The sequence below is a fragment of the Cyrtonyx montezumae genome, unplaced genomic scaffold (genome assembly GCF_038088225.1).
Source record: "Cyrtonyx montezumae isolate F1298 unplaced genomic scaffold, pur_monq_1.0 scaffold_8, whole genome shotgun sequence".
Taxonomy (NCBI): domain Eukaryota; kingdom Metazoa; phylum Chordata; class Aves; order Galliformes; family Odontophoridae; genus Cyrtonyx; species Cyrtonyx montezumae.
Window position 1 is genome coordinate 67,517,355 of NW_027072089.1, and position 21,797 is coordinate 67,539,151.

The window sequence follows — 21,797 nt, forward strand, 5'->3', positions numbered from 1 at the left end:
GAAAAACCCATGATCAGCCATGGGTCTCTTTGCATAACCTCTGAGTGCTGTACAGCAACAAAACAGGCATGTGTGCTGAGAAAACAATTATAGCCTGGCAGTCTTTAGACTCAGTATCAGTTCAGTCGCTTGGGTGAGATCTCTGCTTTCTGGTAATTTCTTAGGGCAGTGCAGAAGGTTGGTAAAGGAAAACTCACCTTTCCAACTGCCTAAGTAGTATTTGGCTGCTGGATGGGAAAGGAGCTTCAGCAGAGCGTGGCAGATGTTTGGAACTAGGTTTAAGTGACTGCTCTTCCTGAAAATTGAGAGTGGCCAAGGTCAATTAGTACAAGAGGAAGGTGCTTTGAGACACTTGGCCATAATGTTTCCTTCTTCAAAGAGGATCTTTGGAAGGTAGGAGTTTGTAATTTGAGAATGAAAAATGAAAAAGAGAAGAGCTGAGCCACTCATGGGCAGTTTTTCACGGGTGGCTGCGCAGCGAGGACCAAATGGTGCCAGCAGCCAGTGAGCCTGGGCAGGAACACAGAAACGCATCATCGCTCACCACTCAAACCCTGTTGAAATCTCCCGTGTGAACTCAGTGTTGCTTCAGTAAAGTCACTGAGGTGGCAGTGGATATAACGGCTGGATGTTAAATGCTGTGTGTGAAACAGCTGGGTAATAGATGCCTGCCTCACTGGGCTCTCCTGTTAAACTCAGAGTCCCCCAGAGCTAATGTGTTGGCCATGCACCTGCTGCCTTCACCTGCTCCTTCTGTTGCCCTCAGCCACCTTCATCAGCTCCCTAAGGGGGAAACTCTCCTATAACTTTGTTTTCTTCTTTTTGCTATGATGCTTATTCCTGAACTAATTCCCCTGTTGGGAGTTTATGAGTCTGAGCAATATTTCTGAGCTAAGAGCTCCCAGACCCAAAGTCCTGTCTCTTCCGGATCTGTTGCAGTAATACACATGAGCCTCTGCAACTCTGTGCTGACAAGGCCATGCCCCACTCTCTCCCTGTCAGATGGACTCAGACTCAGTCTGAATATTGTCTGAAGGAAATCACAGAGCTGATCTTTGTGAATTTCTCTTTCTCTCTCAGGACCCTTCAGCAAGGCAGGACCAAAGAAAAGGGGCATGGTTGCCTGTCAGGAAACCCTCCAGGATCTGTTGGACAGTCTGAGGTTCCACCTCAAAAATGAAGAGCATGGCTAGCAGGTTGAGGGAAGTGAACCTTCCCCTCTGCTCTGCTCTTGTGAGGCCACATTTAGACTACTGTGTCCAGTACTGGGCTCCTCAGTTCAAATAAGACAGGGATCTATCAGGAGTCCATCAGAGGGCCACAAACACGATAAAGGGCCTGCAGCATCTCCTGTATGAGGAAAGGCTGAATAACCTGGATCTGTTCAGCCTGGGGAAAAGAACGCTGAGAGGGGATCTGATCAATGTCTAGAAATACATAGAGGGATGTGGAAGGCAAATGGATGAGGCTCTTCTGGTGTGGAGCGATAGGACAAGGAGTAATGGCCTAAAACACAGGAAGTTCCATATAAACATCTGAAAGAACTTGCTTATGATAAGAATGACGGAGCCCAGAGAGACTGAGGAGTCCTCCTATGGAGATATTCAAGAACCATCTGGATGCCTACCTGTCCTACCTGCTTTAGCAGGGCAGTTGGACTTGATGATCTCTTGAGGTCCCTTCCAACCCCTGTGATTCTGTGATTCTGTGTCTAGTTAATAGGTAAAAAAAGGACATGACTATTCATATCTCATGCAGGTGTGACATTCTGTTAAGTGACAGGTTTTTTTTAGAAGTGCCCCTGGATTTGTACAGAAAATCAATACCATGATAGTAAATCATGCCTTACAAGAGATTTTGTGTTACAAGTTACAAAGTCAACATCAATTTCCATTGAAAGGTCAGGATTTCTACACTACATAGTATTCTTTCCTGAGATAACGTTTCCCAAATACCTGGGTACGCATCTGTCAGGAGCAGCAAGGGATGGCTTCACCTCAAAGGTGAGCGAGCCGAGGGGTGCAGCAAGGCACACAGAGGCGCTGGCCTCATCAGCAAAGGTATTTCTTGAGGGACTGGAGCAGGTCAGGTAACGGTAACCACAGTCAGCCAATGGCTGCCAGTGAAGTTCATGGTGATGAGACAAGAGACAGCATGGAGACAGGGGAGGTCTGAGGTGAAACCAGAAGTCAGGCCTGCAGGGCAGGGTCAGCAAGGCTCCTGGCCAGGCATAGCTGCAGCACAGCTCAGGCAGTGACCAGAGCTGAGAGCCTGAGCTTGAATGCAGCCTCCAAGCAAAGGTAGATTTAGACACTATTCCCTTAGCTTTTACTCTTCCCTTAGTAAATCTTTGCCTGTTATGTGTACAACAGACAAACAACTTCCATGTAGTCTGCCATGTTTTCAGTCAGCTCTAGTGAGAAGGAGTGCAGACACAGGCAAGTATTCAGAAGGGGACAAGATGAATCTAGCCCAAAAGCGAGAGTCAAGGGTAGGAAGTTGGAGCAGGAGGAGTTCAAAAACAGGCTAGTGTAGCAGAAGAAAATGCCTTTTAGTGCCTTTCTTCCAGCCTCCTCTCACTGGTCTGTCTGTAGCTTCTGTTGTCTTGAACATCTTCAAACCCTTTGCCTTTGAGCTCTCACAGGCCTTTCTTCAGCCCACAGCTAATGAACTCCTTGTTTTGATCAAATCTTCCTCTTCTTTGCCTCCTTCCAGATTGGGCTCCATGCTTGACTCTTTGAAATGCTTCTGTGCTTTCTTTCTGAATGATTCTGCAAACTTCACTTAAAGACCTCTTCCTCTTAGACTGAGATCAACTTCTTTGCTTTGGGTTTCTCCTTCCATTCACATTCACTTTTTCTATGTCTCCAACATTCTCTTTATAGAGATTTTCTCAGGGAATTTGGAATCAAATGATACTTTGTAGGGTTAAAACTGAACTTCTGATCACTTTCCCTGTGCTCTCCTTTTTCCTGTTTTCTGTGACTGTGAAACAGCCTTTGAGCGGAAGGTTAAACTGGAGCCATTACAAACCAGTTTCTGGTTGCCTTTCCTTATCTAGTCCCTCTCACGCTGTTTTGTAAGGCTGTCACTGAGATAAATCCAACTGGGAAAAAATAATCCTTCATGATTCTTCTCTGTCCTTTTCTCAGTCTCTGTGCATGTCCATCTTCCAAAGCAACATGACAGAATGCCTTTTCTTATTTGACAAGATATCTGTAGGTCAGTTATGTGTTGGCTGTTTGAAAGTGGCACTCCATCTGATAGAGAAGCCCATCAAGAAGTCAGAAGTTGTAACCTGTTCACATTTCAGCTTAAAACTTTTATAGGGAAGCGAGAAGTTATCTACAGGAACAGTGATACTTGTACATCAAAAGTGAATATTGAAGTGCTCAGAAATTTGAACGGTTTCACTGACTAACACTATTTGTTTTTCTTTTCTTTGAGGGGCAAATGTTCACACAACAGACCCAAGCCGTGGACTGACTTCATGGGAATGGGCCTGCTATACAGGAAGGTCAGAATCTGCTTTCATCATGCAAAAGCTAATGGATAGACCATGCCCAGAACAGTTCTGTGATCAGTATAAACCAGAATGGCCAAAGATGAAGGAACTCCTCGCCAAGGCTGCAGAACCAAAAACCTGTTTGCAGAGGATTTCTGAGTGTGTGAGGTCAGTTGTCTCATTCCGGGCTTTCCATGGCCCAGAAGAGGACGGGGTCCTTGATCACATGGTGAAGGTGACAACAAGCTTAGGCAGTCCTTTCATTGCTCTGTCATGTAGGACTGTGTGTCCAGGAAGCCCACCTTCTGTGGGAAAACGCAGACTGGCTGTGCAAGAAATCCTGAGGAAGCAGAGAGCTGAGGAGATCCGATCTCAGGACAAAGACCACGTTAGCAGCTATGAGAAATTATTTCAGAACTCCAAAATCACAGTAATCCCCAAAAAGAAGGACCGTCGAGCCAGTCTGCAGCCCGTCAGCCTTGCAGTGTCTCAAGTGAGCACCATAGCCACCAGGAAAACAAGCCTCTTGCCGCTCCACTTGCTCAGAAGAAGTAGTGTGAGGCCAGGATTTGTCATCCCCAAAGTTCGTGTCAGCAAGGCTCCTCCACCCACCTTCCAACCAGAAAAGGCGAGGAGGAGGAGCAGCGCTAAAGATGACCCCTATTTGCAGATTCCTAAGTGGAGATACAAGGAACTAAAAGAGGAGCGGAAGAAGGCAGAGGAGCTGGAGAAGAAAAGATTAGCAGAGGCTCAAAGGCAGAAGCAGGTGTCTCCTGCCAGAAGCAGAACCTGATTTACTGGAAGTTACTTGGAAGGTTTTAGAGCCATTAGTCTTGTTATCTGAGCGAGATAACAGACTGCATGCCGTCGTGCATGCCTGCTGTTGATAGAGCTGGAATACTGTATGGCGGCCTTTATGGTGCAGAATCATGGCAAGGGCTATACCACAGTGTGTCTGATCATGGAAGGTGAAATTATTTTTAGGTGGAAGACAAAAAAGTTTAGCTGTCTGCTGTTGACAGGAAGTTAAAGTTGTTTTTTTTTATTATTATTATTTCCAGTTCCAGGTGAATGACTGCAAAACTGCTCTAAAAACAGTATGTGTGAAAGGATCATATTTTGTGTTTGTTCATTTTGTAAAGGGCACAATTAGAGAATTGCACTTTTGACACTAGATATTATTTCCTCTCTTTGTATAGGTAGGCATATTACAAGGTTTTATAGTAATAATGAACAGTTTAAAATACATCACAGTCTCAATGGGCAGTGAAAATCTACTTTTTTTTTTCTTCTTTTTTAAGGCGTGAAGCACTTTATGGCATATTAGCTATAGTAATCAAAGATTAGGACAAGATAGATATTGAACTGTACAGCTCTATATGGTCTGTGTGGATGCATTTCATAATGTTATTGTTCTGTTGAATATAAAGAGAGCTGCATACAAAATATTTCTGTAGCTGAGGTACTAGCATCCTCTGCAGATATAAATCAGGGACAGTGACTGGTTTCTTTGGAGCAACAGAGAAGTTGAACTAAATTTTGTATGACACAGTCACCTAACATTTGCCTCCCCCATCGTGTTTCCCTGTATCCACAATCTGTTTTCTCCTCTTTAGTCTCAGGGATTTTTTTTTTTTTGTCTTTGCATTTAACTGTGAAATAAGGGAGATGGTGAACCTCAGGTGGATTTAGATATGTCTTATTCCCTTGATACTTAAATTTCTGTTAATAAATAAATAAATAAATAAATAAGCACCAGTTTATTGTCAGTGTCTACAGCTTTTCCGGATTATAACCAGGACAGACTAATTGTGTGAATTCTAGAAATACAAGCAGTTTTCCCAAGTATCAAGTCCATCCACAAGCTAGGAAAATCCAGTCAGAGATGCAGTACCAGCCACTGATGTTTGGAAACCGTGGTTGGATTCACTGTGTACCCACATTTATCTGGGTACCTGGAGCTCCACTCTGTCTCAAAAACAGAAAAAAGCGTTCGTCAGTACTGAAGTGAAAGCAGGAACGGGCCATGCTGCTCCATAGTTGAAGACTGACAATCACATGTCTGGTCCCTGACCTTAAAGCCCACTGATATATGGGGACCATATCATCCTCACTGTATGAAAATTTTCAGAGCCATTCTCCTAGCCCAGAATTAGATCTAAACTGCTAGGTTGGCTAGAAGATCACGCTGTGCTTACATAAGCACACCATCCCCTGGTGCACACGAGCGCTTCTCTAAGCGTTATTTTCCACAGGTTGGTGCTGGTTCTCTTGGTCCAAATTAAGGCTGTATGTGCTTTAACCAGAAGTTGGTCTGAATGACATGCCTTACCCTGGCAAATTCTGATGAGGAAGGACTCTACAGTTGCTGCTTGCTGAAGAAAGAGCACATTCATTAAGGTGGAGGCCGAAAGCAGAAAAACAGACAATACTGTAAATATCAGGCTATGATTTTGCTCAGGCTTAAGCAGGCCAGATTTTGACCAGTTTCAGCTGCCAAGTAAAGGAGAAAACATTTACATCCTTTACTTTAGCATCTCAAAGGCTGACCAGAGACTCACTGAACTTGCAATGAGACAACACACTATGGGAGAAATAAATCATTTGGCAGAAACTGAACTTCTCTGGAGAATGGGAAAACACCCTTTTAGCTATCTGTGGCAAAGACGGCAAGATGGACTGGGGTGTGGTGTGCTGCACTGAATGGTTTTACTATTGATTTCTGCTTACTGCCAGCCCAGTGTGCTGGAGATTTAGCATCTGGACTGAGTGTGGAAAAGCAGCGTGTGCTGCAGGTGAAGTCGCACTCTAACACTTGCAGGAGGCACGCAGCTGCCAGGTGCTCTCAGGGATGAAGGTGCAGTGTGTTAGCAATAGGGGCTGAAGTTAAAGCCTGCTTTCTAACTCTGTGTCCTTCATTCTGCACTTCTGTGTAAGTACACGATGTTTCCATTAAAAGAAGCACAGGCTGTGGAACTTACCTGGTGACTTTATTCCTCAGAGAGATTTGGGTTGCTGCCTCCCACTTCTCAGTGCAGGGGAGAAGGGAGGGAAAGGAGCATGGCTGTCAGGTGTTGGAGGAGGCCCTGGCACTGGGTAGGCCGCTCTAGATGGTGTTCCGATGGGTGAAACCCAGAGGTTATGCCCTCTGAGGTGTCCCTTCAGAGCCCACAGAAAGAAACTTGGTCTGTCTGTTGGATGGTGACGGGTCAGGGCCTGTGTCCCATGTCACTGTTGAGGGACCAATAAGCACCAGCAGCCACAGAGCTGCTAGGGAAGGCCAGCAGGGCAAAACGGTTTGTGAGGAATGGAAGTTATCCTCACATTTTTCTTCCTTTTAAATCATCACATGCATAATTAGAAACCAATGCAGCCATTTGGGTCATTTAAAGAGGCTCTTCATTACTTAATTAATTGCTCACCAAGAGAGCATATTCAGCAGAGATATGGCTGATAAGCAGCCAGCGGTCTTCTCAAGGCAAGCAGGACTGGATTGACAGTTCTGCACTGCCTCTCAGTACAGTAAATCATGCAATTAAACCTCTGAATTCCCAGCCACTAATGGAAAGTGCTAAGCTGGCATTATTAGAGCTAACAATGAGTGGAGATCGTCTCTGGGCAGCGAGGAGAGTGGATGTGGGCTAACGGAGGCAATGGGGGGAAGAGAAACACATTGATGTCTACGTTGCGACTCTGATGTAAAATGAGATTGGCTTCTGACCCAACTTTTTCTGACTGTTTTGCAGACAAGACTTAGAAGCAGACATAAAGGTGTTCTCTGGTCTGACAAGAAGTGTTATTTAAAAAGAAATTGATTTGGTGTGAGTCTCCTTCAGTGCCTCCTCAGTTTCTCAGAAGTGGCTTTCCTGGTCATTCAGAGTCACTGTTTTCAAGGCCTTCCTGAGCAGCTGGTAATTGGTCTGTACATCACAATCACACACAAACACAGCTACTTACTTTCTTAGAGGTGTGGGTATAGATTTGAGAATGTTTTAAGTTTCTTTTTTGTCACTGTTTAGATAATAAATAGCCTGTCAAATGCCACAGTGAAATGTCACTGCAGTCATTATGGGGTAAAAGTTGGTGCTTTGTAAAAAAAAGCAACACAGAATGACCAAACCTCTGGTCCCTCTCTTTGCTGTTATCAGGGACTCTGATGTGACGCAACAGCAATGTATGTCCTGCAGAGCACGGTGTGCAGAAAAGAAAGTAAATAGATTCCAAGTAGCATGAAGATAAGGTTTTACTGAATGGACAAAGGAAACAACAACAACAACAAAATAATCCACTGCTGCAGCAATCCTGGAGGCTCTTTTCAGGCTTTTTATTCAGCAATGGCTTTGGACAGAGAAGTGCAAAAGACTTGATTTGAAAAAAAAAAAGGTTCATTTTAATGGATGATTGAATCAATGTTTAGATGAAGCCATGCTTTATAATGCTACATATCCCAAATATGGACATCCCAAGCATGGCGAACTGAATGCCCCAAATCACTGAACAACTTAATTCCCTGCCTGTGTAATGATATTAATTATGCATAGTATTAAAATAACCGTACCCATAAAACTAACTATAGGTAACACAGCCATACATCATTAACATATATAGTAGCAGATTATTTAGCACTTGCATATTCATATGCATTTACATGCCTATAAAACATACATATATGAAAGGCCTCTCACCTTGCAGTGATGATGTAGAGTACTCAGATATGCTAACGATGACCGCTGTACAAAAGCCAGCAGTAAGTAATTGTTCTCTAATAGCCTTTCATTGAGGCTATAAAATGGATGCTACAGAGAGAAACCAGACCAGCTGCCTTCTCACTGAACACCACAGAGCTCTTGCATGGAAAAAGGCAGGGTGTTCTGTGAAAAAAAATTGTACTGCACTGGGTAATTAAAGTTACTATGCATATTAATTTTGCCTAGTCAGGTTTAAATCTGGCATTCTCTCTGCACGTTTGAATTCACAATGTCCTTACCATTCTTTCATGGCTACAGAACCGTGGCTATTGAGCAGGCCAAATGCTTCTGTTTCGGTCCACTCTGAGGAAAGCAGAAGAGGCTTGGGAAATGGAGTTGGGTGGTTCCTTTTCCCATTGCAGCAGCTTCCAACACAAATGGCTGTTTACAAAGCCATTCTTCCCAAACCAACTGACAAAGCTGTTAAGAGGCAGATGAGCAAAGCCCATCTCAGGAGGCTCCATCCTCAGTGCATTTACCTCATAGAATCATCAAATCATAGAACCATTAGTGTTAGAAAAGACCACAGAGGTCATCCAGTCCAACCATCAGCCCATCCCCACCATGCTCACTAACCATGTCTCTCAGGGCCGCACATTTCTTGAACACCTCCAGGGACAGCAGTGACTACCACCTCCCTGGGCAGCCTGTTCCAGTGCCTCACCAGTAACCAGTACTCCAGTATCTCACAGGGCTCCAGTCCAACTGGAAGTACTTGTAAATGCTGATGAAGAGATGGTTGCCACCAGCTTCTCCGTCTAGTGGGCACACGTGTGCATGCATATGGCATTTTTACAATCGGTGCCATAGTAACCAAGACCTGCTGAGGGCAATGTTAGCCATCAAACGTGTTTTCTGAATATCTGTATTCAAGGTGATAAAATATTTACATTCCAGCCACATCTGGCAGTGGGAGCTAAGGTTTCCTAGTGCTTGTTGCCATTGTGTTGCAGCCAGCTTCCTGCAGGAGCTGGTGGCATTGGGATGTTCTACATCATTGTGTGGCAACGTTAATGTGACACGAATCAATATATGATTCAGTTAATTAATCACCCCATTAAAAGCCCTGTTCCAGCATTTCTAAAGCATATACAAATGCAGTTGTGTTGAAAATAGACATGCTTTATTGCCAGCCTGGCTGCTTTCCCAGGAAAGGGCAGTGAAATAATTGTCGCTCAGGATTTGCCCAGTTTCCATGGTCTTACATGGAAAGATAAGATAGAATCTCAGCCTCCCCAGATGTGTCATTATAAGCGAAATAAAACAACTCACTTTTGCTGAGCAACAGAACCGAACCAACTGATTGTGCCAGATTAAGCGTACTTTGTTTTGCTCTTGAAAATCTGTTTTGAAAACTCAAGTTCTACCAGCGTGTTCATTTTAGAAAGTACTTTGTGGATATGTCTGACACGTCATTTTTTCACTTGTGGTCTTTCAAAACTATGGGATTTTATTCTGCATATGATGGGTTGCATTACCTTCTGTTCTCGAGTCCGTGGGCACAATGAGCAGCGTTTGCTTGTGTTTTCTCAGCCACCATGAAGCAGCCTTCTGCAAAGAGCCTTCTTGGGACTATGTAAGGTTTTCTGCACCAGAGAACAAATTGTGTCAGAGGTACCGGAGCCACAGGGAACAGCCCTACAGGGTGCCAGCAACTGTGCTGCCTGCTCGTGGAAACAGCACTGCCCCATCCATTCTGTTCTCATCGCAGCTTCCACTTTTCCAGCCAGAGAGTGAGGTCCTTGCTCCTCAGCCACAGCACGCTGTCAGTGAGTTTTTACCCACATCACAGAGTCATTGGCAGCTCCAGCACCAACCTCTTACCTCTGGCTATTTACCAGTCTCCTTTTCATTGCCACAGCTTGCAGTTACCCCTTGCAGACTCTGGCACCATGTTACAGCATTGCATTATCGTTTGGGTTTGGATAACTTTAAGCGCCTGCAGTGCTGGGTAAAGAGCCATATCCGAATAGTCCTCTTTTTCCATCAAGCGAGACATGGGTTTCATCTTTAATTCAAGGCTGCCTTTTGAGGATCACAGCCCCAGCTCAGGAACGAAGTGAGCCTGACAACAGTCAGAGACAGATGATGAAATATTAATCCACGCTTCTGTGACATCCAAGCTGGATTATAGTAATTCCCTGTTTGCAGGTCTTCCTGAGGCCTCCTCCTACAAAACACAGTGTGTGGAGAAGTCAGCTGTGGGATTTAAATGTGTCCTGCAGACAAGCAGCCACCCTCAGCAACTGAGCTTGGAGCTTACTTGGAGCCATCCATCAGCTCTTAGTGTAAAGGTATAGCAGAGGGTATATATAGCCACTAAAAACAAATCTCAGGTAAAGATTGAGAAGGAAATAGTGAAGAAAACCTGTAAACATGGTAGGAAAGCTCTGACTCTCTTCTTCCAAAGCTTATCGCACCAGGACACAGAATGGATGCTAGGTTGGTCATCTTTCTTCTAAAGGGTTGAAGGGCCTTTGCTTGGGGCAAGAACTGGTTGAACTGGAAATCTAACACAATAAGGCAGCAGCAAGGAGCTGAGGGCTGCGTAACAGGCAGCTAGGATGTGACTGTAGCAAGGAGAACACCAGGTTGGGTAAGAACAAGGGAAACCATCAGCACAGGACAGGAGCAAGGCTGAGAGAAGCACTGAGAAGCAAACAGACTGAAGCCAATATCACCGTCCAGGTATATGCAGAAACTTCCAAGCTTCTTATCACCTCTGTGCCTCAGTTTCCTCATCAATTACACAGAAGGTTATCTCATAAGGGCAGCTCCTGTTTATCAGGTAACAAGGGAAAAAAGATGGCTAGGAAAGCCCACAGAAACAAAGCTACATAATGGAAGCTGTGTCAATCGAGCCATAAGAGCACGTAAATCTACTTGCTTCAGAAAAACATACAAAGTCCTTTGCAGATGGTGGAGGCAGCTCAGACAGCAGTGGAGCCTGGGGCGATCCTACTGGTATTCTGCAGATGCCAAATGACAGTGAAGCCTGACACATTCTGAACGATGGCCATCTGCTGCTCGTGGCTGAGAGGTGACCAAACCTGGACAACTGCTGAAAACCAAAAAAGAGCGGAAATACAGAGACAATGTACAGACACTGAAGTTACTGTCCTCTCAAACTAATGAGAAAAAAATAAATAAAGGTACTTTCCTCAGAATTGCAGTAAGCTGATGGTGTCTTTGTCCTGTTCTTCCCACCAATTCCTTTCCCAGAGAAATGACAGGCTGAAAACTTTGCTTAGGATTGCAAGGCTAAACATGTTGTGCCTCATATCCCACCATCACACCCTACCATTCTGAGTGGCTTCAGCTTCTGGGGGTTCTCGTGGGCCATTGGCCAGATTTATGAAGTAATGAAAGCACAGAAGGCCGGTCGCTGCAGCCCAAATGCTGTTAAATCCCTGTGTTGCCATTTCCCATTAGCTAGACTCTTCTGAAAGCCTCGTGCCAGCCAAGAAGACACATCAGAGATGACACTTAGATGGGATTTAAGTGAATCGGGGGAAGAATGACAGAATGCATGGAGACAAGAGGGGAAAGATGGATGCAGCGATCCAGCTGCAGCAGCACGTGAGATGAAGCCAAATCCTAATTTAACAGTGATCATTTCCCACCAGAGTTATTTGAAAAACACATTAGTGTGTGGATATGAACTTTGACTGTTCTTCTGCAATTGTGGATTTGCACCCAGCCTAACAGCCTTCATATTTCTGGGCCAAAGGCAGAAAGCAGAAGCAAGCAGCACTGCCTTCCCCCACAGCCCAAAGGGGCCAAGCAAACCTCCTGTGTAGTGTGGGAGAGTCACGGGTGAGGATGAGGCAGAAGGCGGCGAGCTCAGCCCAAGGGACAGCCTGGCCAGCTGGGCCCAGCCCTGTCATAAGCCAGAGGAAATGCAGCGTCTTCTCATATGGTTTATTTGAAGATATTTAATTAAATGAAAAATAAGAAAAACAAAAACCCTTGCAGTTAGAATAGGAGTTGGAGATCTTATTTTGATATTTCTTACCCTCCCTTCAGCTTCAATTTTAACAATGCTTTGGCTTTTGGAATCAACAGAGATGCCTGAAAAGTCTCTTTTCTCTCAGAGATGATGTTTCAGGCAGCTACCCCACCAACTCTTATCTCAAGGTGCTGGTGATACTGTTCACAGTTGCAAGACGACATCACGAAGCACGTCATGTTGGAAAAGAGGGGAAGCCACACTTCTTGCCCACTGAGCTGCACCCACAATTTTGGAGCAAGGTCTATACCGACACAGTCACTCAGCAGCTGCTCACACCTTTCCTAGGATAGCTTGCAAAGTGTTTCTGCTAGCGTTAATTATATAGGCATGTTTTTCCTTTGAGAAAACACCTACTGAGCTAGGCAGCGAATGCTGGGATGCTGTCAGGGCATGTAGCTATTTAAAGGCATTTCCACATCTGTTTTCACAGGCGAATTCTATTAAACTGTAACAACAACTGAGTGCATTTTACTGGTAAGCAACCAGCTTTCATGAAAGACAGCGACAGCTTCCTCTAAAGCAGGCTAGGAATTCAGATCCCTTAAAATCCAGTGCCATACCCCAGTACCATGCCCGAGGCATTGCCACCACCAGCACTGCCTATTGAGGGACACATGTACTTTTACTTATGGTTGGTTACTCATAAGCGTCACTAGAAGATAGAGCCACAAGAGGTGTGTAACCCACAGAACGAGGTCTGGAACCAAGCACTTGTGTCCCCCTCTCCTGTCAGCTGCTCACACGAAGCCTGGACAGCCTGTGAGCTCAGGGCTGGTGCTGCTGGCTGTCACCAACACTCCACATGTGACGGCACCTTTTCAGCACCCCCACTAATGGCCTGGCTCCAAGAAGTGCCATGGATGGACAGGCCCATGTGCTGCACACTGCAGCCTGTCTGACCCCCAGGGGCTGTGGCTCCAGCATAATTGGCTCAGAAGTGAAGTCAGACTCTCAGGAAGGATCTGCTTAGATGCTGCTCCAATGTCTTCAGCTCTGGAGGCTGGCAGAGGACTGTGCCTTTCACCCCACACCCGCTGAACAAAGTCACACCTGTCACAAAGTGCTGACCACCACAGAACAACACACGTGGTGCAGAATGACAGCCGGGGAAAGGCTGCATTCTGCTAACAACTACATGTGTAAATCTAGGAGAGAGGAATATTATGAGTCACAATGAACAGTCAGATCACGCTCTATACTTGCCATAAATATTTATCTTGGAAACAATTGGCTAATGGTGAACCAGCTATTAGTATGTGAAGTAGAGTTCTTGTACTACAAAGAGTAAGTTTCCAGTGTGTGCGTTTTAGGAGCTGTTTGGCACAGCAAAAAGCAAGGCTGTGTGCTTAACAAATGTCCTCATAATAAGCAGAATTGAAAGGCTTGTTTAAGGTTTCAGCCTTCCATACCCGACACCTCCAGTTGTCACAGTTGTCACATAAGCAGTGGACTGATGTTAATTCTGTCCTGGGTGATAAATCAGGCCCTAGAAAAGAACTCTTCCATTTGATCTTTTTTATATTTTGTCCAGAGAATAGGAATTAGGTAAGGAAACAGCTTCCAATGTAGGTTTTCTTTATTAGCAGCTCACATTTAAAGCGGTGAGAAGATATCCGCAAGAAGGATGCTAAAGGTGTTCATCCAAACTGTGTGTTCCAGGAAATCTGATCTCACAGTGCTTAATGCCCCTCGGATGAATAAAACATGAGACCTTCAGTTCTAGAACTGACTACTGTCTTTCTTTGTAGGTACACACACATACTAGAATATTAACAAGACCTCACTTCAACTGAAACAAGTCTCAGTTCCACAGCCGATACACAAATGCACACAGCGCTGGCTTTTACAGCAAAGAGAGACTTCATTTGTTTTGCATTTGTAAATTTTCTGCATCCAAAGTTCTTCCACGCAATAAATAAATAATTAAATAAACAGTTTCGAGGAAAATATGTTAAAAGCTTAACACATCAATGAATTGTACGCCCTGAGATTTAAACAGTGGAAAGTGAGGTTACTGAGCACTACAGGCAATGGTCAGTACCTGCTTCTGAAAGGTGATAGCTTGTTTTCTTTTCTCTAACAATCTTCGAAGGGTGGTTTCATAGAACACCACCAAATTCACTGCTAGACCTGAAGCCAGGCTAGTTGCTGTGATTTCCAAAGCATTCGTTCCTATGTGTGTAAGAAAGTGAGCTCGCTATCCTTTTGAACATAGCAACAGGCATCCACTGGCACCTGAGACAGCTTCCACCAAAAATACCTCAGCGTTACTTTATCCACCTTCACAACACGCCACGTGTCAGACAGACTGAAGGACAAAACCCACTTACCAAACCAGCTTGAGGCACAACAAGGTGAGAACGTTAACAGAGGTAGTGCATGAGCCCTTACTATTGGCTGCAGAAAGCTCACAGCTCATTAACAGCCGAACAATTTTACTTCCCTTAAAACCACTGTGGATTACAAATGCTTTTCTTTATTAAAGATGAGAATGACCCACAGAATGCAGGCCACCAGAATTTTCTAAAAATAACTCCACTACAAGCTGGCCAGCAGAGATTACATTGCGATGAGTCCTTTCAAGGTCACTTGCTAGATTTGTGCTTGCAATGGGCTTAGTATCTGCGTTTGAGAGTTGTCCCAACCTGGCCAGGTTGAGAGCACATTTTCAAAACGAATTGCCAGCACCCATGCATGCCTGCCAGCTCCAAGCACTGCGTTCTCAGAAATTTGTATTCCTGTTGACACCTGAGATCAGCAGCCTGAAAGAAAAGGGAACAGCCTTTGTAACAAAACTCAGTTCTCATTCACTGAGTGCTTTGTAAAATGTAATGCATTCCGTCTCTCCCTGGAGGTTTCCTGTGTAAATACGTGCACTAAGATTTTATGAAAAGACCCAAAGAAAGAGGCATTTCGTGAATACCGTTTTTGCGATGCGGGATGAGGAAAACCAACAAACACATGTTCTTGAAGGAGACCCAAGAACACAGCAACAAGCAAAATACAACCTTCCATCTTCCGAAAACAGAACTTGTGCACGCCAGAGGAGTGACAAAGAAATTTTGAGAGGAAAAAAAAAAAAGGAATTCAATAGGATATCAATTTAAGGAGCTTTAATAATTACGTGTAATACATACACAGCACTTACAGAGGCTGCAGTGACAATGTATATTATTTTACCTCCTCTGCTGAGGAAGTCTGATGATTTTTTACCACTGTGGACCTGACTCACTCTATGCCCTTCTAGACTACTCTGGTCAACGCAACATGGATTCCTCTTTTACTGATAGAGCAGACAACGTTAGCTGCAACCCCTTGTGTGTAAACCACATTTCAGTGTCTTCTTTTGAGGGAAGAGTGCAAAGGAATTTGACTCAGACTGAAACGAAACAGATTGTTGTGAATATTTTCACTGAAAAGCCAGCAGCATGTGCTGATCCACAAATAAAAGCACAAGACTTCTGTCTCAGGCCATCCACCGAAAAATAGATAAATTATACTGTTGAAAGGAGAAGTAAATAAACTAATTACTAATAACTGCATATAGTGGAAATGCAAAGTCATGGCCTGAAGCAGTGTTTGAGCACCTGGTGGGAGGGCAAGACCCAGGGGAGCTCAGGTGTATGCAATGTACCTGAGTGATCAGAAAGGGTGGAGCCAGGATCCACCCCTTCCAGACCTCATTTAAGGGTTGGCAGGGGAGTAATAAGGATATCTCACCGAAGATCTCCTACTTGCTGTTAGCTTCTCTTAAGTAAGTAGTTTTTCATTCTTTCTGCATCTGTGGCCGCTGTATTTGGGACTGTTTGCTTTAGCCTAGGATTGTGCCGCTTACTGCATTAGGCCAATGTTTTTTGACAACTGAGGGAAGGGTAAAAACAGCATCTCCCTATAGCATGGCTGCTGCTGCTAACTATTAATGCTTATTGTTTTTCTGAGGAAGAATCGAAAGATCAAAGTAAGCTCTTAAAAGCCTGCATTAGGCAGCTGGTAAACAAAATTATATCTCTGAGGGGGCAAACTGCCTCACCTTCAAATGGAACTTCTCTGAAATGAAGACCTGTATCATTATGAAGGGTGAAAGGATTTAGATCAGCAGGATCCCAGTTGAATCTAGGGATAAAAAGGAAGCCAAGCAGACTAAAATCCAACTAGAGGATCTGAGGTTCTCAGAAATCTTAATCCTCTAGAAGTAAGACTGGTAATTACTCAAAAGATGTAAATTGGGATAGAACAGCAGGGCTGTCACCTGAAGAGTGGCTCCCTGCCTACACCACACTACATGTAACAGCATGTCTATGCACAGCTGCCAAACTCGTGGGTCTGTCACAGCAATTTAAACAAAGACCCAGGGAGCTTACCAGCCTGTTTTTTTTAGATTATGAGGCATGGGGCTGGAAGTGTGGTAATTAATGGGCCTGTGGTTTCCTAACTGGCACTTGTTACCACATATCTGTCCCACAGACAGGGATAGTATGTGATGGTAATGCATAGTGAAGAAAACCCTTCCATAATTCCATGGATAATGGCAATGTGCAGGATTACATGGCCAAACAACTTATAACCCATAAGAATTCCAATATGGCCAGTATGGAAGTCAGACAGCACGTGGCAAGTGACAGTGGATTATGGAGAATCCATACGGTGCTGGGCAGAAGGAAACAGCACTGAGTGGTGATTCCACCTGCCATATAACCCAAAGGGAGCAGGCCTTTTTGAAAGCTATAATGGTATTCTTCAGGCTGCCCTGAAGAAACTCTTTCAGTTCCTGCAGGGGTGGAAAAAGAGACTCTGCAAAACCCTGTGGGACCTGAATGAGATGCCTAGAGATGGCAGACTCAGTGCTTTTGAGATGCTACGACATGGGCCTCTCCTCTTAGGATTCAGATTAAAGGCACTTCTTATAGGGTTAAGACTCCAAATTGGCAATGAAAATTAAGGGACCTTAATCATGTCCCTGTGGCAAATCAGGACCACTCCCCCTTTGGCACCTGATAATAGTTATGCAGCTTTGGATGCTGGGCCAAAGGTACAGATTGCTATGACGTACCCCAGTGTTGACTCACGACAGGAATGTGGCCTGTATCTTGCTGTGGAGGGCAGACCTATCCCCTCTGGTACCTTTGGAACATCTATGCCACTCCCTGTGAGTCTTGAGTCCACAGGATCACTGAAAGGAGCAACATGACATCAAAATGCTCCAATGTCACCGTAAGATCAGTGTGACACCTGACAGTGGGCTGCGTAGGACTGATAGAATGCAAGCTGAGACTTCCCTGGTCCAAGCAACTATGTGTCTCCAGGAGAACCACCAAGTAGTGGCCCATGAGGGAACCTACACTGCAAAGGGCAAATTGTACAAAGCTTTGTGGTATACTGGGTGGCTGTAATAGTAAGCTGGGTCACTCCCAAAGGTAAGCAGTTTTTCTTTTGTTTCTGCATCCACTGCTGCAGCTTTTGGGCTTGTTCTCCTTTGCTGTAGCCTAGGATCGTGCCACTCAGCTGTTACTGCTGTGCTTTCCATCACGTTATGCCATTACAACATTACACTGCAGAAAACAGCCCGGAGTAGTCAGGAACAACTCTATCAATGACATGCCAGACATCACACTCAAGTCTCATTTCCCTTACTGTACAGATGTATCATGAGACTTGGATTCTATAGCTTCATCTAGACCATGTGGGGCTCTCCAATTTCATAGTGGAAGATAGTAGCTCACTTTCCATTGACAGAACCCAACAAGTCTCCTCACTGTCATGAAACTTCCTAAGAACTGTCACCAGCTATTAAATGTGACGTTGATACACAACCTCAGGTTCTACTGTTGCATTACTGCCACAGTGAGAACTTCAGAATGACTCTTTTGCAGTCATTTAATGTAACACTTGAACATAGGCTGTGCTTGTACATTACTATGACATACTTATTTACTTAGAAAGTATTAATAATCAGCAGGCAATCCAGATGACCAATGATGATTCTTTATTTTCAGCAAGATAACACATTGGTAAGAACAGCTATGCATAAACATGGATATCTTCCAACCATATATAATATGCTTTCATACAGAGACATTTTCTAGCCATATAAGAAATGCTGCACTCTAAAAGTGACTGAAGGTATCTTGAAAAATCATACTTTGTTATACAAACTTATATACCTCATCTAAGTAATTAAAGACAAGATTCTGATACCGCCTATATATGCTGTATGTATCATGTTGACAGCCAAGAGCAGTTGTTTCTAACTCAAAAGCTGGAAATGTGGAGCTGCTTGAATAAGGTAGAAACACACAGCTGCACCTGAGTTGAGTGTGCAGCTATTCTGAAGTATCTTTAGCTGTCCACTACAGTCATGGAGTCAAAAGCAATTCAGGTTGTCTAGACTGTCTTGAAATGCTGGTAGAAAGCATCATGTCATACGTATGCTCTACTGTTTTGATTGCAGTTAGTCTACACATTGCTTCAGGTGTAGAAACAGGAGAGCTGAATGCCACCATTCTTGAGCCAGCAGCTACCAGCATCAAGTGGCCATGACCATCTGCTGATGCAGCACACTGACAACAACTGGCTGCAATATCAATGAGATGATGGGCTCTCTGTCCTGAATCTGCTGCTTAATTACTCCTAAATACGTTCCATGAGCTTCAACAGTTCTACCTCTATAGCTAAGTTACCCACATGTGAATTGCTTGTATACTCATAAGCAGCTACGAACAAGGCCTCAGAAGTACCAACATCGGAAACAGAAAGCATAATTAAAAAAATATGCATATTCTAATGCAGATCAATTCTTATAAACACCACTCACTCCTTAAGGCAAGTACAGTTATCTAATGAAATTGAAAATAAGGACTTCATACAAAGGTTGCAGGTCCCTTCCTTGGTGCACGATCAATGCACCCATGCCTATCTTTTGTAGTACACCCTTTGCATTTCAAGCCTAGGAATAGATGGACGTACCAGGTCCCGTTCACCCACATGAAGTCAGTTATTCCACTTCTGAGATGGGCTGTGTTTCACTGCTCTTTGCTCTTGTACACATTTTTTTGAGACTGGTAGAAGTTTATTAAACTCACAGGGACTAAAACCTGTACTGTACTTATTGTCAGTTAAAAACAGAAGTACATTTTAAAAATGTAGGTGGAATGTTTCAAAAAATGACTTACTTTCCTGGGTTTTCAAGAGATGAAGAAGGAATTGGATTGAGCTTCTCTTTTTTTTTTTTTATTTCAAACTATGTAATTGGAATATGTATCTATGTGGCCTAACCTAATCCAAATGCTCTACCTGAAAAGTGACTTTTATTCCCTACAACAATAGTAATTTAAATTAAAAGTAGATGCATAACAGAGCTTGGCTCAATGTTAAACACGGTAACAGTGTAAAAAGTATTCAAAAAAGAAAACAGATTGTCTTCCAGTTTAAGTAAGTTAACTCCTAGAAGGTCCTGAACTCCTTCAATTTGTTACTGGAATTGAGAAATCATCACCTCAAAAGAACAGGCCTGAGAGAACATAGCAGCATGATTATAACTCTTTACTACTTCTCACTCATGCAGACCTTGCACAAAGGAACTTCATCAAGACTAGGTGTGCAAAGGGGTGTCAAAAAAGATTCAGCTGGATTTCTGCCCACCTGAGATCTAACATCTCAGGATACCGAAGACTGCAACACTGTGTATTCAAGGCAATCACTAATTACTGTTTCAACACAACATATTCCCTCCAGGTAACAAAAGTACCAGTACAAAGGGGATGTTCTCTACTGGTTTAGCATCAAAACTACATTAACTATCTGCTACTGCAATGCCAGAACTAAAAGCACACATTTTAAGCTCACTAATCTTAACTGTAATTTTCATCTTGTCAATGAGACAGTCTCTGTAAAAAGAACACCCTTGATTAGCAAATACTTAGTAGAAAAGGGAAAATTTTCCATTTGGTATATCAACTCAATAATGTCTTTGTTCTTATTAACCCCTGGGAACTGAAGTAAAAGAACAGGACAGGATATGATTTCAGAGGTCGATATCACTGATTTGATAGCGTGAACCATGAAGGGTCTATGTCTTCTCTAGAAAACATATTCACTGATGGCAGTTAGGCTGAGATCGTGGTGGCGAGCTCACTTGCGAGGTTGGTGGATGTGCTGTTTGACATGTTGAGGGTGAGGAAGCTTTTCCACTGAAGGATGTGGTTTCTGATGAGCCACCTGAGCAGCTGCTGGAGGGAAATCCTTATCACCCTGTTTGAAAAAACACATCAGGAAAAACTTAAGAAATAGTAGAAGTGTATATTCCAGAATAGTGCTGCATATTCTCTCAAGCCCCCCCCCCACACACACGCACACATACCATCTTGCCATTATTGCAGGCAACTTCAAAATTTCATTTGCACAAATCTAACTTCTTCCAGTTATACACAGCACCAAAAAATGCAGTATCTTAAAGCGACAGGAGGGGAAAAAAAATGAACATTTTCTCTTCAGCACTGATAGCTCCTTGTCTTAACTCACTGCCACCGGCTCTGTTTGGGCAGATCTACTTGATGTATTTGTTTGAAAACAATGCAATAAAACAGAGGAACTATTTTACAAATACTCCAAGGCAGCTAGAAGAAGTACCTGCACAGGAAAACCAACTGCACAAACACTAGTTCTGTAGGAAGAAAGGCAGTACCTAAAACTACTCTTGACTCCAATCTTCAAGCTGCCTACCTTTTAACTTTCTCTTATAAGGAGGTCTGCTGCTCCCTTTCTGCTGTTCTACAGTATCAGCTCACATGTAACATCTATGGCACTGACTTAGAACTGTCTTTTCTAGGACTAGTACAGTGTGCTTTTCAAGAAGTAGTGGGAAACAGCTACCACCGATGGCTCGATGACTGAGAACAGCACCTCAACTTCCCTGCTTAGAAGCTGGGACAGACACAAGCCAGAACAGCCTGTATTCCCCAAGTTCAGAGGGTGACAGTGTTACAGAGGTATTTTGCACAAAGCAGATGCCTCAGACTGCTTGTTTCTCATCTGATCCCACTCCAACCTACTCCAATTTCTTCCATTCCATTCTGACAGCATTTTTTTTTAAATCTTGATCACCAGGTTAGCATTGAACTTTTTTTTTTTCCTTTTGTACAATACTCCAAGCTGCCTCTACTTTTCAAAGATCTGTTCTTCTCAGACTTGACATTTTCCCCCTTCTCTCTCCTTGATGCTGATGATGTTTATCTTTCTTTTACATATTTCCCTGGCACCTCGCACCTGTTGTCCCAGACAGACGACGTAAAAGCAGCTCTTTCTACAACCTGTGAGTAGATGGGTGAACCATACCATGCACCCCAGTGATAACCAGCAAGACTAAAGCCCTGTCACAATGCACAAGGAAGGAATTACTGATCAGACAATTAACAGTTAGTTAGTACTACTGACTTAGCTTATGGATATCCAGGTCTTGCTTGCTGCTGTGGTTCTACATACCCCAAGGCACACATAGCAGCTCAGTGCCTTCAGACACATACCATTGCTGGCAGAA

The 21,797-nt window shown here is 43.8% G+C and overlaps 2 protein-coding genes across 2 annotated transcripts in view; one reads left to right on the forward strand and one right to left on the reverse strand.

The window, feature by feature from the left end:
• ANKRD33B (ankyrin repeat domain 33B) overlaps positions 1–4,793 on the forward strand; it is a 31,620-nt gene extending 26,827 nt beyond the window's left edge. Inside the window, exon 4 of the mRNA XM_065751971.1 lies at positions 3,448–4,793. Coding sequence (XP_065608043.1) covers positions 3,448–4,298 — 851 coding nt within the window. The 3' untranslated portion in view covers positions 4,299–4,793. The remainder of the gene's footprint in view (positions 1–3,447) is intronic.
• Positions 4,794–20,160: 15,367 nt separating this feature from the next.
• The window catches only part of DAP (death associated protein), a 42,088-nt gene continuing 40,451 nt past the window's right edge, over positions 20,161–21,797 (reverse strand). The window contains exon 4 of the mRNA XM_065752066.1: positions 20,161–20,512. Coding sequence (XP_065608138.1) covers positions 20,393–20,512 — 120 coding nt within the window. The 3' untranslated portion in view covers positions 20,161–20,392. The remainder of the gene's footprint in view (positions 20,513–21,797) is intronic.